The 16347-nt window shown below is 31.5% G+C and overlaps 2 protein-coding genes across 4 annotated transcripts; one reads left to right on the forward strand and one right to left on the reverse strand.

Moving 5' to 3' along the window:
• The first annotated feature begins 7743 nt into the window (after positions 1-7743).
• LOC126669308 (tetraspanin-8-like) lies at positions 7744-9807 on the forward strand. The gene is made up of 2 exons (XM_050362750.2): positions 7744-8308; positions 9202-9807. The coding sequence occupies exons 1-2, from the start codon at positions 7802-7804 to the stop codon at positions 9511-9513; spliced, it is 819 nt and encodes a 272-aa protein (XP_050218707.1). The 5' UTR covers positions 7744-7801; the 3' UTR covers positions 9514-9807.
• Positions 9808-11253: 1446 nt separating this feature from the next.
• On the reverse strand, positions 11254-13715 carry LOC126667154 (WAT1-related protein At4g30420-like). Of its 3 annotated transcripts, XM_050360120.2 has the most exons (7): positions 13255-13715; positions 13118-13177; positions 12929-13045; positions 12205-12421; positions 11974-12132; positions 11745-11893; positions 11254-11600 (listed from the first exon to the last, which is right to left on the reverse strand). In XM_050360120.2, the coding sequence occupies exons 1-7, from the start codon at positions 13434-13436 to the stop codon at positions 11402-11404; spliced, it is 1083 nt and encodes a 360-aa protein (XP_050216077.1). In that variant the 5' UTR covers positions 13437-13715; the 3' UTR covers positions 11254-11401. The 3 variants fall into 3 exon arrangements, with proteins under 3 accessions (XP_050216077.1, XP_050216079.1, XP_050216078.1); XM_050360122.2 differs by lacking the exon at positions 13118-13177; XM_050360121.2 differs by lacking the exon at positions 13118-13177 and having other exon boundaries at positions 12929-13063.
• Between the last annotated feature and the right edge of the window lie 2632 nt (positions 13716-16347).

Here is a 16347-nt window from a genome sequence, read left to right on the forward strand (position 1 = left end):
AAACAAAGATAAATTGATACTTAAAAGTATCTCTGAGAAGACGATCTACCAAATGAATTTTTAAAAACTTTAAGTTTTTCTGTTTGTAAACAACAATCTGATTATTACTATTGCTGATCATTTCACTTTTAGGCTATTTAGTCATACCTTTCTTCTTGTTGTTGTTCTGGTTCTTTGCGATGGTTTCTGTAAATTGATCTGCTTCATTCAAAACAGAATAAAGAGCGAGTAAGTATAAAAATAAATGAGAAAACAAACCTTTATTTTGTTTTGGGTGCACCTGCAAAGCCTGAAACTACATTAACAACACTATTAATATGAAGAACAAAACTAATATAAATGATTGTAGTATAAATATCAACCTAATTTTAGAAGATTGTATCACAAAAGTTGAGGTTCGTCTCTTTTTTCAGACTCATTTGTTTAAAACGGAAACGTTAAATGATGACGGCACGCCGTGAAGCAAAAGGAAGTGATGAAGGATCGAGTTTAAAGAGAGTGTTAAGATTTTGTCTTTTATATCGTCTCATAGCAGCTTTCTCTGCTTTAGCATTGTCACTATCAAGAAAAGAAGCCATTGTTTCCGATGATCGGCGATTTTGAAGATTAGTTTATAGACTCAGAACTGTAGTTTAGGGTTTGAATGTATATGCAGAAAATGGATTTAAAAATTTAGTGTAGTGAATGTGATATGTAAAGCTGAGCTTAATGTTTTGAAAGTGGGAGCAGGCGAAGGAAGCCGGCAATGTTATGCATCTCATCTCCCACATGAGGCTTATTTTACAGATCTCAGGTCCTTAGCTATGAACAAATTATCTAATAGGAGATGTGGATAAAAATAAGCCACATAAGCTCTTAAACAACTGGAAACACTATCACCTTAACTGAGACAGGTGTCAAGAAGCCCACGGTCAATTATCTCCTTCTCTAAAAAGTATAAGGGTATTTTTGGAAGGAGAAGCAACAACTGTTCCAAAGTTGCTTCTCCTTTAGAAGTTAAATATAGATAAATTAGATTTTTTTATAGTTAAATTTATCTTAAATTTTATATAGTACTATCTTTTCAAAATAGTAATATGTTTCATTAATAGAAACAGATTGTGTATACATCATGCATTGACAAATCAATGTATTTTTTTTATATAAATAATATTTAAATTATTTATAAAATGATTGAATTGACAACATTTTGTGATAATTTTTAATTGTAATTTAATCTGTAATGGGGTGCTAAAAGAATCAACTTGAATTTTTTTATTAATTTTTTGAAACTGAATTATTTTTAAACTAATTGTAAGATCATAGTTCTATTAAGGCTTAATCAAAAAAAAACCCACCTTTTAACCCATTTTCAAATGCACCATAACGTTGCAATTTTATCAGTTGCACCCTAATTCGCACCTTTGGTTTTCAATTCCACCCTCAAGTAATAAATTGATCTCTTTTTCATTTGAAATAAGTTAAAATAAGTCATCCTTTTTTAACTTTTTATGTGGAAAAGAGTTCAAACGAGTATTTTGTAAGGATTTTTTTATGAATTTTTCCAAAGTGAAAAAAGTCCAATTTGATTTTGAGGGTGGAATTGAAACTCAAAGGTGCGAATTAGGGTGTGATAAAATTGCAACGTCAGAGTGCAACTGAAAAGGGATTAAAAGGTGAGAGTTAATTCTTCTCTTTTTCTCTTTTCAATTCTCGACCAAACCATCTTCAGTTGAGCACCGCATGGGACTAGAGGTTTTTTTAAAATATTTTGGCCAAATAGAAAAATCACCTTTTTTAATTTTTAAAATCATATGTTACCATGTCAATAAATATAATAAAAAAGAAAAGTTAAAAAAGTGCGTTAAATAACTTTTTTTAGGTCTCATCCGGTCTTTAAAATTTCGTCCTTATTAATTCGGATTCGATCTGTGTCGTATATTTGGTATGGTGGGTGAGTCTATCAGTGAAAATTTTCTGCATTCACAAAGACTTATATCCGAAATTTTGCTTAACCAGTATCAAACCGCTTATCATTTAGACTAATTTCATTGATAGTGCGTTAAATAACATTGTTGTAAGTATTTGGGAGGAAACCAAAAAGAAGAAGTCAAATTGGGCACATCATGTTGACCTGTCAAACTTTTGTCATTTACTCAGAAACTCGAGCATGTTGGACACGCAATAAATTACTAATAATTGCACGATATTTGGGCGTCCCCGTGGAGCAGCATTTTTGTTTAGGCATTATTTGGGTTGGATTGATAGCTTTTTCAGGATTAAAATTTAGATTTAATTATTCGAAAACTAGACAAATTTTAATGTATTTTGTAGTATGAACGACTTCTAATTTTAATAGTATTGGACATTAATTTTTATATTTTTACAATTTTGAATATCGAATATACTTGAACAGTGTTTATTTCAATATATAAATCAGTATTTTTAATTAAAAATTGCCGAGTGTTTGAAATTACAAAATAAAAAAGAATGACAATTCATGTATTAAATTATAAAAAAAATCTATATTAAAATTGTAAAATATGCAGTAGAGTGGCCCTTGGGACGACTAAGAAAGTGCTGCCCCTTATATAAACCTAGAAAGTACCAGACAAAATAATTATCAGGGGTTTAGGTTGGATATTTCAGAACAACTGAGAGTTTATAGCCTCATTCCACAGAGCACATATCGGGCGTCCAAGCCATTGAATCACTCTCAGGATGACTAAGAGTTTATAGTTTCATTTCACGGAGCACGCATCAGGCAGTCTGAACCCTGCCGATGACCTTCAGGACAACTGAGAATACCTACTTTCGGTCAGATATAGAATAGACCAGAAAGAGAGGGCCATGAAGCCAAAGTCATGCACCACGACTGGTAAAGCTCAGACTAGAGCATTACCAAACCACCGGCGAGCGAGCACCTTCAATGGTGGACAATATCTTTGTTGCTTGTCAAATAATGAGTTACTTCTTTAACAAGAATTGACATATATACTCTGTCAATTTCCGTTAAAGAGGGGCAAACTGTAGACACCTATTTTCCGGACAGGTAAAAAGTGATAAAGGACTGAAGCGTACAATGATGATTTTCAGAGAAATTCGTCTGGGTGACGAGCTATCGATTCGTTTGTTTGAATTCAAGCAAGCGTGGTCAGTGCACAACTCTGAACTTGAGGGTTTAAAATATAATTAACCTTTAAATAGCATATAAAAATCCAAAAAAATTGTAGTCTAAGTCTAAGAAATTGGACTAATTGCAGTATCTTATAAATTTATGCGCTAATTTGTAAATTTGATGGACTAAAATTGCCATACCAAACCTACAGGGTCCCAAAAGCTTTCGTCAACACTTTTGAACACCAAAAATAACTTTTAATCATAGTTTACTTAGCCTACAAGAATAAATACGAATGATTAAAAGATAATAATTTAGCTTAATCCTAGTCCTAATAGGTCTATCACCTCACACTCCTAATCCTACCATCTCACCCACTTGCAGAAATCTTGTGTAAATCAACAACTAGCTAACCCTAAGCTACCTCTAATCACTATAAATAGACTCTTAAGACAGTTTAGCCAGAGGTCGACAATTAATCATCCTAGAAAAGCACATAAATCCTAAAAACACATAGTGTTTGCCGAACCACACACCACACAAACGCACACACACACAAAAACAAACTAGTCATTCAAACAGGCTAGAAATGCTTCAATCACTCAAGAATGCCCTGCAACGCACTAATTCGAAGTTGGATTCCACATACGGATCATTAGAACACGAGTGAAGGACTCATCACGGTACTTCTGAGGACCCATAATACTCCTATTATCACTTCTAATGCTTTTGTAAATTATAACTGTTAATTTGTGTATATTAGGATGCATGTTTAGCTTATTCTGTCCATTTTTGCGAGAAACTGCTAAAACTGCCACAAACTGCCATAATTGTTTAGTTCATCATTCTTTCCATGATGCCATGAAAAACTGATTAGAAACATGTTATTAGTCCGTTTTAATGTGTTTTGTAAACCAATATCCTGTTTCAGTTTCAATCTCGATACTTAAAACGCATGATAGGATGTGTTTATATTTTTATTGCCATGAACGTTCTCTTGTTCAAATTGCTATGATTTCCCATAAAAGACATATCCTTTAGCTGATTTAGGATGTTTTACTAGCTGTATATTAATTGTAGTGCATGCCAATGTTCTTTTTTGTTTGTTTTGATGTGTTTCGGAGTGTTTTTGCATGAAATCTCGAGCCAAACGACGAACTGCAACTCCCCCGAGAATCGACGCTGCCGATGAACATACAGCCGCCGCCGCCGCCATTGTGGAGTGGTGCGGGCGTCACTCCCAGTGGCGCCGTGGTGCATCTTAATTCCTGAACCAGAATTGACTCCTAGATCTCAAACTCTAGTTAGAACTCATTTTCATGTTTTCGGATTCATTTGAACTCGGAATTAGGTCCGTTTGAGCCCACATGTACATAATTAGTTGTATAATTGATATATGTGTTGTAATGGGCATGTCCCAATTTATTTCGGGTCTCAAAGCCCAAACTTGTAATATGTCAAGCCAACCGGGCCCTAAAGCACATAACCGACAAAACCAGTAACTTCCAAAATTTATTTCGAGTTTGTTAAACTTCAAATCGACCCCGGTTTGAACCAGTGGATCCGTATTGACGACACAAAGAACTTTTGTGTTTTTATCGAGTTTCGACTCCAACCACCTCGATGGCTAAACCGCATAGAGTGCCAGACACTCTAATCTACAAGGTTTAAAAGTATTATAACCTTATATGTATATCCCTGCGTAGTGTGTATGCTGATAGTGTTTAAAAACTTTTCAAAAGCATGACAAATCCAATCATCAACAGGCTAAAGGACTAATTATGTTAATTTAGTAATCAAATCCAAACAAATCTAGTAAATCACCTAGAAATCATAGGATTGCCACGAAAATAAATAGAGGTTGTATAGGATATAATAAAAATAAAAATAATTACACCTAAAAATCTAGTTTTAGGCTTTGTGTATGTAAAACGAGCCAGACTAGCTATTGTCTATTACATGATAAAAACCACCAGAGTTAGATGTATGTTTAGGAGTACTTGCTACTTATCTCACATGTCAAATTGAGTCATATGTGTGTCTATATGGGCCCCTTTGCCGCTTTCGTTCGTGTTTAATTTTCTGTAAGTTATATCATTAACTGCATATATACCGAGATGAGCATATGTCTATTAAAGAACAACGCAATCGATAAGTCAAGTACACGAGTTTCGGTAGAATGTTCACAAACCCAATCTTTCGATCCGGTGTACGATAATCTCACTCATAACCGAATGAGGTTATCCAGTCGATAGAAAAGATATTTCCTAGCCGAATTAGGTGACAAACTCCATATTTTTCAAAGCTTTTTATAATAGAAATCTGTCATAAATCTGGGCGAACGGTCCTCAAAATCCGTTTAGCTCACAATAACAAAAAATTAACATTTTGCATCAAAAAGTAAGAAATGCGACACACATGTGATGGAAAGAGTAGTCACTATATAATAAATGGATTAGTATAAATCCTTTTCATAAAATAATACTAAATAATTATATAACACACACAAAAAATATTTCAGATTGAAGGACATAATTTTTAATTTTATTGTTGGAAATAATTGTTTTATAACGGCCAAATGCATGGTCCTTTTCCTCTTACCAATCTCAGCATAAAATCAATCAAGATCTAATTAATACAATAACCATATATAACTAAAAGATCTTAATACTACATACTAACATATAACTATAAATAGAAAAACAGTACTAAAATAAATAGAAAAACAAATTACATAATTTATAATTTTTAAAAAATATTTGAAAATGAATTTATATAAATTAATTAAAATATTTAGTACCAAATATTTATTTTTGATGAAATCATTCTCATTAATTACATAAATGTCAATATATAGTATACAATGTTTATTTTAATTTACTGACTGATGTATATTTTATCTTGATTACGAGCATTTTACTGGCATACATGTTCAAAAAAATTAAATATAAAAATAATAATTTTCAAAATTTAAAATTAATTTGAAATGTTTATTTTTCTTAATTTCTAAGTAATTTGTTATATTACAGTGAAAATTTTAAAATTGCTACGCGTCCAAGTTGGCGTTTGTGTTGACTGTAGCCGTTACTCACAATAAAAACGCCACGTTTAATCAACCACCTCTTACCCAATGCGCGTTCTGCATCTTACTCATGAAATAGAGGAACAAACCACAAAAAAAAACATCCTCCAAATTTTAATAAAATGTATATTTAGTACTTATAGTGCTCAACTCTTGCAAATTTTACTCAAATAGTTGGTATTTTTCATACTTTTGAAGGGAATACGTTCGCAATAATTTATCAATCGAGAAAACATTTTAAATTTAAATAAGCATGAATCATTTATATATCATTCTTAATTTATAGTTAAATCTAATTTATCAAAAATTTCCACCTCATAAATACATAATCAATTACAACTGAAAAATTACATGTTTCATTTATATAGAATATAATTTAAAATAGGGTTAAATGCAAATTTATACACCAACTTTGACCTAATTTGCAATTACAACATAAACTTTTAAACTTGGCAATGTCAGTAATGAACTTTACCCTTTTGGCAAATCGATTCACCGATTATTTTCCAGGACAATTTTGCTGAGTTGGAAGCCGGAAAGAACACGTATACTGACACAATGGATTTCAGTATTTACCACGTAATTTGGCACGTTTGCAAATGAAATCACAAACTTTAGCGTAATTTGCAATTGCAACACTAATTTTAAAGTTTTAACAAAAACAAGCATCAATTTTTATTTTTTGGCAAATTGAAACACCGTTTATTGTCTAACTTGTCAGCCTACGTGGCAATTTCGACTTCCAACTCAGCTGAAATGTCCCGGAAGAATATCGGTGTATCGATTTGCCAAAAGTGCAAGGTTCATTACCGACATTGCCAAGTTTAAAAGTTTATGTTGTAATTGCAAATTAGGTCAAAGTTGGTGTATGAATTTGCATTTAACCCTTTAAAATATATAAATAAATTGAATATTTTATTTATTTATACGATTATAAACTCTCTCTTTTCGAACATCAAGAAAAACGATTAAGAACCTGAAACGTTCAGGTCACTAGATTTTCATAAATTTGAACAAATCGAACACCCGATTTAAATCAAACACTATAATCTTTATGTTTCAAACCAAACTATATAACCATTTTCAATTCTATTTTCGGCGAAAAATGTTGGCGCCTCAATTACCGATGAATTTCGTCACTAATTACAAAATTATTGTCCGTCGCTAATTTGTAGTTTTCTAAGTAGTGTTTAGAAACTGATCGTCCGGCTTTCAACTATTATTATCTCAAAATATTATATCAGTAATTCTCTGATTTATCACGAATTTGTAGACATCAGTCAAATGCAATTTAAGCGTAAAATTTAAATATAATTCTAGATTTCTCTTAATATATATTCTCAATAAACTTGAATTTAAATAATTTTAAATTTATATCTACCATAAAAACATAAATAATTTGAATAAAAGTTAGTCGACTCAAAAATTCAAAACATCAAGTACCAAATAGAAATAACAACAAATCCGAAGTACAAATCAGCACTTAAACCAAAAAGAAACTTCTCAGCACTAACCGCATAGTCCTACTACTTCCTTACCATCCGCTCCTATATAAACACTCCAACTCCTCTCTCCCATATCACTTTTCCAAATTTTCTAATCATCCAAACACCAAAAAGAAAATGTTCCGTTTAAGCAATAACCTAGTCGGCATCCTAAACTTCGTCACCTTCCTCCTCTCAATCCCAATCCTCGGCGGCGGAATCTGGTTACGCAACCACGGAACTTCCGAATGCGAGAAGTTTCTCGACACGCCGATCATCGTACTGGGCGTGTTCTTGATGCTGGTTTCGCTAGCCGGGTTGATAGGCGCGTGTTGTCGGGTTTCGTGGCTGCTATGGTTTTACTTACTGGTTATGTTTCTGTTGATTGTGTTGCTGTTTTGCTTCACGATCTTTGCCTTTGTTGTGACGAATAAAGGGGCGGGTAAGGTTCTGTCGGACCGGGGGTATAAGGAGTATAGATTGGGGGATTATTCGAACTGGTTGCAGAAGAGAGTTGGGGATGGTAAGAATTGGAATAAGATTAGGAGTTGTTTGGCTGATGGGAAAATTTGTTCGGATTTTAATCAGAAGTATTTGAATGATACTGTTAATGTGTTTTATGGGAGGCACTTGTCTGCTATTCAGGTTTGTAAATGTTCTCTCTTTTTAATTCAAGTTTCTTAATTTTTTTTTAAAAATTGAATCATTTTTTTACTATTTGACCTTGAATTTGATTTTTTGTTGGTTTTTTTTCTGGGAAATTGAATTATGGGTTTTGTTGGGTTCTTTTAGTTGATTTGAGATCTGTGATTTTTTTATTTGAATTCAAAATTTAATAGATTTATTGCGGTGGTTTTCTTTGGTTTGAATTTTGAAAAGGAAAACAACTTTTTAATTTAAATAACTGACTTTTTTTTATTTGGAATCTGATATTTTCTTTTGCTTGAATGATTGTGGGCTATTGGAATTTATGAACAGTATGATTCAAATAAGTGTGCACACTGATTCAGCCAACTTTTAATCTTTTTAAAGTGTAGGGCATAGTTTTTTTGTTAGATTTTTTCATAAAGGCTTTGAATTTGAGGATTTTGTTTTCTGGTATTTACTTTTACATATTCTTGCAACTTTTAATGGCCTGTTGGAAAATAATTATGCAAGGAAAAAAGAATATTGGATAATCAATATTTTTATGGTCATTGGATGATGAGGAACTGAAATTAAGTTTATTTGTTAATCATTTGTATAATCATGCCAATTGTTTCCAAATTTTGATTCTGTTTCTGGAAACATTTATTATGAGATCTAGAGAATATATTTATAATTCATTCTTGTTTTAGCCATATTTGTTCAGCGTTTCAGTTACTAAAACTAGCAAAATTTTCAAAAAATGGATGATTTTTCTATTCAAACAAACTGATTTCGCATTGTTTAAACTTCACAAGATAGGGTTTCTTACATTTTGTGGCTGAATGTAGTAATGTTAACTAACATGAATTTACAGTGCTGGATTCTGATAAATTGATCTGTTTTGAATGCAGTCTGGTTGCTGTAAGCCAGCAGATGAGTGTGGATATGATTATGTAAGTCCATCAAACTGGACACCAAAAACTACAAATTCAACAAATCCGGACTGTGCTCTATGGAACAATGAACCGAAAACTCTTTGCTTTAACTGCGATTCATGCAAGGCCGGACTTCTCGACAACCTCAAGAGAGACTGGAAGAAAGTTGCTGTTGTCAACATTATCTTCTTAATCTTCCTCATCGTCGTCTACTCCATTGGATGCTGCGCGTTTAGGAATAACCGAAGGGACAACAGTTACTCTTCCGGATGGAAGAATCACCCTTGAGAGGCGGATCGAGTCAGAGATATTGTTATATTAGTTCAGTAGCTATAGCATGAATTGGTATTATGTTCATGTACTATTATTATGTAGTAGGATTTAAGTAGTTAGGCAGCTTCTGTTTATTTGCTGCACATTCTGCTTTTATGTTCTGTTTTTTTTTATTCTCTTGTATAGCATTCTATATGTGGTTTATTTTTTTTAACTTCTTATTAGAAGTTAGAACACCCTGGATTTATTATTTATCTCCTGTGTGCCTGATTTCTTAATTATGGCTTGGTCAGGGGTTTCAGCTTTAAATTATTTATCTTTTATATTATATTTTGCATGATATGAAAAATGAAAATAAATCTGTAAAATATTTAGAATGTTAATCGTGTTTTTTAAATTATGTAAAAGTGGTAAAGTGTCAATTATTTTTGAAAGGAAGGAATATTTTATTTTTCTTTTGTTTGATAAGTATATTTATTTTTATCTATCACTAAAAAGCTATGTATAAACAGATTAAAAAAAAGTAAAATACTCTAAACAAAAATGGTCAATTAAAATAGAACATTTAACAAGAAAAACATTGCCGAATAAAATAGTTGAAGGTGAGTAATTATGGGTAGGACAAAATGATAAAGCTTGGTCCCATTGCTTTATTTTCACATATATGCCATGTGTTAGGTGTGATGTGAATTATAGTGGCCAAAATCTGAAGAGGAACTTAATTGAGTGGTTGATTGTAGGTGAGAACTGAGAAGATAAGGGGACAATTCACTTGCAAAAAAATCTCCCCAAGGATGATTTCATATTTGAACTTCTGTTGGTGAAAAATTCTAGATGGTTGGTTAATTATGGATGTCGAATTTAAATTTATAGATAGTTAAATTATTTCTTTAGAATTTAAATTTTGAGTGTTTAAACTTTTCAAAACATATTATCTGAATGTTTTAAATTTTCAAAATATATTATGTTGGCTTGCGGGCGGTCCACATCCCGGGGTTTGACAATGATATTAAGTTTCGGCTCAGTAGAGTGAGTCCTCGTCACAAAAAAAAAACACCAAAATTGAAAATTGCAAAAAATTCAAACACTATTAATGTAATTTTTTCTAAAATAATTTATTTCATTATAATTTTAGTATTTATAAAATTATCTTTATATTTTTATTATTTATACATTTCTTCCACATTTTGTGTCCTTTATTTTTGAAAATATTATTTTTCGAAGTCCCTACTCAACTAAGAGTGAGCAGAAACCGAAAAAACAAATCAAACCGACAAATTTGGTTCAGTTTGAATTGATATTGTAAAATAAATTCTCATTTTCAATTTAATTTGGAGCATAATAAAAAATTCAGTCATGTTTTAGTGTAAACTGATCCGAACCAACAAAAACCGACTGGTTTCGTTCAACACGAAAAGTTATTTTTTCTCAAATTGGTTTGTTTTCTAAAAAGGGTCTGGCTTGGAAAAAGAAAATGAAATACGAACAACTATGCTGGTCGTAATAGATCGACTTTCATGCTAGTCCTTGCTCCAGTATGATTGTATAAAAGTTTCATTTTAGGGAAGGACGGCTCGGTTTTCAAAATTATAATAATTTCGGCTCGATTTGATTCAGTTTAAGCACACCCCTAACTTTGACTCAACTCCAGCCCTCTCCTCTGTATGATTACAGTGTTCCGGTACAAGAAAAGCTTGAGCTTTCTTATGAGTGTTTCTGCATTGTTTTCATATCAGTAAAGTTCTTTATGGTCTGTTTGGCCAAAATAAAAATCTCATGAATAACATTTTTTTCAAAACATATTTCTTTTCCTTTTTTATCTAGAAGAACATTGTGTGGTATGTTTTATTGTATTCTTAATTACACTTAAGGGATGGTATTACATTCTTGATCAACATGAGTTCTATGAAAGAAGTAGTTCTTCCAATTCGGCATTATGATTCTTCTTCTTTTGTAGAGAATCATCGACAATCGCTCGTACGATTCTCGACTCATCATTTTGTTGCTTCACAAGCATATTCTTCTGAATTTCTTCATGGTCTTTCGCTTTACCCCATAGCACAACATATAAACCAATTATCACAGCTAATGCACCAATCAAGCTGAGCAAAACAAAATAAACACACATAATTATAACTTTTCATTAGAACATATCGTCGTGATATTAGACGTAGCAGAAACTAAATGAAAAAAAAATCAGTTAAACTCTATGAATGCGAGTATGAAGACGTACTATTACTAATTACCTCCCCAAATATGTCTGCTCATGAAGAAATATAGCAGATGATATTGCTACTATAACAGTGCACAAAGGATTGAACATTGCAGAAAAGAGAGGCCCTCTTTTAGAAATGCACCATGTTTGAAGGAAAAATGACACAGCCACTGCTACTCCCTGCTCGAAAAGACGACAAATTGACCGAATTCTATACAACGCAAATGAATCTGAAGATCTTAGTATTGATAATTGCTTACCCCAAATAAACAAACACCCATTTCAAGATATGAATTCAAATTCCAAACTGCAGCATCTTTCTCCACAAAAAGAGTAAATGCTGCACATTCTATTGTACCCAAAAAACACATCCAGGCAGTTGAATACAAGTGATCATGACAGATGACTGAAATCGGGACCTGCTTCAAAAAATTTAATCAGCAAAACGAAAAAAAAAGGATTAATTAAAACAAGAATTTAGTTTTAATTACTTGAATAATAAGCCAAAGCGACCAGAAACAACAGCCTCCAGTGAGAAGTAGGCATCCCAACACCCAATTGCTACCTTCAGGATTGATTAACAGTAATTCTGAATTTAACAGTTCAGGGCCTTTGAGTAAAGCCATGCAAATGGCTCCACTTATACACAAGATTGTACCACTAATCTTCGCTATACTTCTTAAGCTTCTGATATTTACTTTCTCCAGCCTAATAATATCAACTCGATCAGACACAGACTGTCGCAACCTCGATCCAACTGGTGCCATTAATTTTCAGATTGAAATCACTAGTTAACCCAAATTAATTTGTTAGTTAAGTTCTAAACATTATAAATCACATTTTCAATGTGAGATATACTACATTACTACTTACTCCCTTTAAATTCGCAATGTTCTCGTTGTGATAGGTCTCAAGTCCAAACCACTCGTGTATTATGGTTCACCCGCGCCCACTTTTCCTCAGACCCGGCTCAACACTAGCACCTAATCCGCTTTGATACCATGTGTAACATTCCGGATTCAACTGATCTAATTAACTTTCATATTCAAACCACTAGCTAGCTTTAGTCTAATAATTAAATTCTAAACATTATAAACCATCCATACTGTTCGCATTTTCTTTCATGTGGAATGTTACACAAACTGTGATTTCTTGAAACTAATAATCTGCTTGACCTAAATGAAGTAATAATACTAATATCTTTATACAATTTACCTTAATATGGCTGACAAAAGGAATGTGATGGCAGGGGTTATATTAGGAATTGCACCAGCTGCAGTAGGAGAGGCCAGATTTAGTCCTTCAAAATAGGCATTTTGGTACACTGCTATCCTGCAATTTACATCGACCCTAAATCAGAACATTAATAAAAAAAACAGTCAGTAATTAACATAAGAAAAATACCCAAAAAGAGAGGCAAGAAAAATCCAAGAAAAACCCTTCAATCCCAAAGAAGAACTTCTCCTGCCAAAAAAACAGAGAAAATCTAGAGAATTTTAGAGAGAGATTAGAGAGAGAAATTGTGTTAGTGAGTAGAGTACCTTGCTGAAAGAAACGAGAGAGAAGCCATGAGCAAAGTTGCAATTGCATGCTTGTAAACAACAAACACCTTTGGACTCAGTCCTTGTAAGAACACAGCTTTACTGAAGAGATTGAGCGCTGCATATACAGATTGTACGAAAATCATAGTTATTACTGGCTTGTATGCTTCTACCATATCCATTATTTTTGCTTCTAGATGAATTCTTGGGATTTGAACAAGATATATGTGTAGGAATAATTGTCGGTACAAGTATTTAAGTTTGGGATGCTCTGTCTCTGTGGTCTAGCACCGTACGAGCCATAAATTATGGCCGCCGAAAACCACAAAGTAAGATGGGTTGGTTAAAATTAGAGGTGAAAAGGTACTCGCGACTTGCTCCAGATTAATTCGAAAAGAATTCAAAATCGGTTTGGAAAATTTGAGTCGAGTTCGATTGAATTTCTGATAGAAGTAAAAATACTTATATTTTCTAGTTGTTATTTATGTTGATTTTGCATATTTATTTATATTTTTAAAGCATAAAAAAAGTGAAGTAATTATTTAATAGATCTATGTTGAAATCGGTAGTTGAATATCATTGAACTAATTACATCATAGTTGAACTGATTTGAGCAGTGAATTAATTTAGTGGGTCCATATAAATTGATTTTGTTAGAGTTGAAGGGACGCCAAATTTGGTATACTTGCTTACACAAGTTACAATATTTTATGTTAATTTCTTTTAAGATGCTATCTAATAAATATTTCTCTCGTAAAAGAAAATCTAATATATTCTAAAGAGCGAAAGTTCGATTTTCTTCGATTTCGAGCGTAAGGGACGGTGATCTTCGGTTTTTAGCCGGATATCATCGTATCTTAACTCGTTTCTTTCAACGTTTTGTTGTTTGTTTGAATAAATTACTCCTGTTTTTGGAGTTTTGGTGTGTTTTTGTATGTTTTGTTCGTGGTTTCCTGTAGATTCTTAATTCGTTCAAAATTTTTCAGTGTTTGTTCAAACTTCAGCTTCACGTTTCTAAAGATTCAAGACTTTCTTTTCATCGTTTGAAGTATCTTACCGGCGGAATAAGTGGCTAATAGAAGTTATGGGATACAATCGGTGCTAGGGAATTCTTCACACTAGAATTCATCCTCTTTTTAGTCACCTGTTAAATTTGTATCTTTAAATTTCTATTTTTGTTTCGTTTCTTTTTGTAGATCGATATAGGGTTTCAGTTGTTTTTATTTTTATTATTTTGATCTACGATGTACTACGACGGTAAGATATAATCTGTTAATCTATCAATATTACTAAATATTAATATTATTTTATTACTTAATCATTTAAAAATAGACCTAACTCTTTGGCTTTTTTTACGATTCAAATTATAAATCATTAATTTACTTATTTTTAGTATTAATTATAACCGTTCATTCAAATTAAAATAACAAAAATTAATATACTTTTTATATTGTTATATTTATCTTTTTATTATCAAATTTTTTAAATGTAAAATGATATAATGAGTATATTTAATTTTTTTACATTTTATTTTAAATACATGACTATAATTAAAATTAAAAATGAAAAACGAGCTGAAAATTTTAAAAGTTTAATATCATAACATAACATAAAAGGGCGAAAAGTCAAAATATTTTCGATGATTAGGCCTTATTTTAATCAAAAAACATATTTAAATAGGGCTTTTTACACAAACAACCTACTTTGTCAAATTTTTAACTTTTATACGGATGCAGGTTTGGGTTTTCTAAACTACCATGTGCGGGCTGAATTATAACTTTTATACGGACTCTATATATTAAACCCTAACAGCATACAAATCATAATTTCATTTATTTTCTCTCTTCTCATCATTCAATTCTCTCTTCCTCTCAGTTCATCTTTCTCTCTCTTTTTTTACCGTTCGCCGTCTTCCGCTGAGCCGTCCTCTGTTTCTCCGCTCCTCCGTCATCGTTCTCATCATCGTCTCCGTTGTCATCTTCGTCAACGCCATCATCTCCTCTACTCATCGTCGTCATCTATTTGATTTCAGATCTATAATTTACTCATTGTTCTTCTTCTTCTTCTTCTTCTTCTTCTTTTTTATTTTCAGATCTACAATTTTTTTTACTGTTTTTTCACCATTAAACATGTATAGAGATTATATTTTAAGAATACAATGCTAATTTCATGTTATGTAATATAAATTTATGGTTATATGGAATAAATTTTTGTTATTTCTGCATTTTTTTGTGTTTAGTTGTATTTTTGTGTTTTTTTACTCTGCAATTCGATTTATTGATGATGGTTGATTGCTGAAATATTATAATATTACAGTGTTGTTGATTTTATGTTGATTTTGTGTTGATAATCAGTTCGTATTTCCTTAATTTTAACATTGAAAAAATTTATTCTAAAAAAAAATATTAACAAATTAGATAATTTTGTGCGTGAAATAAACTAAAAAAAATAAAATTATAATGAGATTAGATAAGGATATGTTAGCATTATCATGTTGACATGTTGTTGATTTCTTGTTGATATTTTATCGATTATCACAATTTTTTAAAAAATTATGTTTTATTTTATTCCTTATGTTTATTCGTTGTTGATTTATTGTTGACATTATGTTAATATGTATTTCAACTTTTTTTGATTTTCAATTTTATGTTGACATGTTGTTGATATACTGTTGATAACATGTTGATTTTTCAGTCATTGAAAGAAAAATAAAGTTAGTCTTAAATTGATATATTAATGAACTATTGATATGTTTTTGATAATATGTTGATTGTTTTTAACTTAAATCAATCAATGTTTTCATTTTACAAACATCTTGACTAAATTAGCATTAATTGTTGATTCACTGTTGATTTATTGTTGACATTATGTTGATAAATATTTCAACTTTTTTTGATTTTCAATTTTATGTTGATATGTTGTTGATATGCTGTTGATAACATGTTGATTTTTCAATCATTAAAAGAAAAGTAAAGTTAGTCTTAAATTGCTGTATTGATGAGCTATTGACATGTTTTTGATAATATGTTGATTGTTTTTGGCTTAAATCAATCGATGTTCTCATTTTACAAACATCTTGACTAAATTAGCATT

Source organism: Mercurialis annua, linkage group LG2 (assembly GCF_937616625.2).
Source record: "Mercurialis annua linkage group LG2, ddMerAnnu1.2, whole genome shotgun sequence".
In the NCBI taxonomy this organism is placed as follows: domain Eukaryota; kingdom Viridiplantae; phylum Streptophyta; class Magnoliopsida; order Malpighiales; family Euphorbiaceae; genus Mercurialis; species Mercurialis annua.

Coding starts and splice junctions, on each gene's coding strand:
- LOC126667154 (XM_050360120.2), bottom strand. CDS start 13,436: ATGGATATGGTAGAAGCATACAAGCCAGTAATAACTATGATTTTCGTA. Junction 13,178..13,254: donor CTCTCGTTTCTTTCAGCAAG/GTACTCTACTCA, acceptor TTTTTTTGGCAG/GAGAAGTTCTTCTTTGGGAT. Junction 11,894..11,973: donor TGGGTGTTTGTTTATTTGGG/GTAAGCAATTAT, acceptor CTTTTCGAGCAG/GGAGTAGCAGTGGCTGTGTC.
- LOC126669308 (XM_050362750.2), top strand. CDS start 7,802: ATGTTCCGTTTAAGCAATAACCTAGTCGGCATCCTAAACTTCGTCACC. Junction 8,309..9,201: donor GGCACTTGTCTGCTATTCAG/GTTTGTAAATGT, acceptor TTTTGAATGCAG/TCTGGTTGCTGTAAGCCAGC.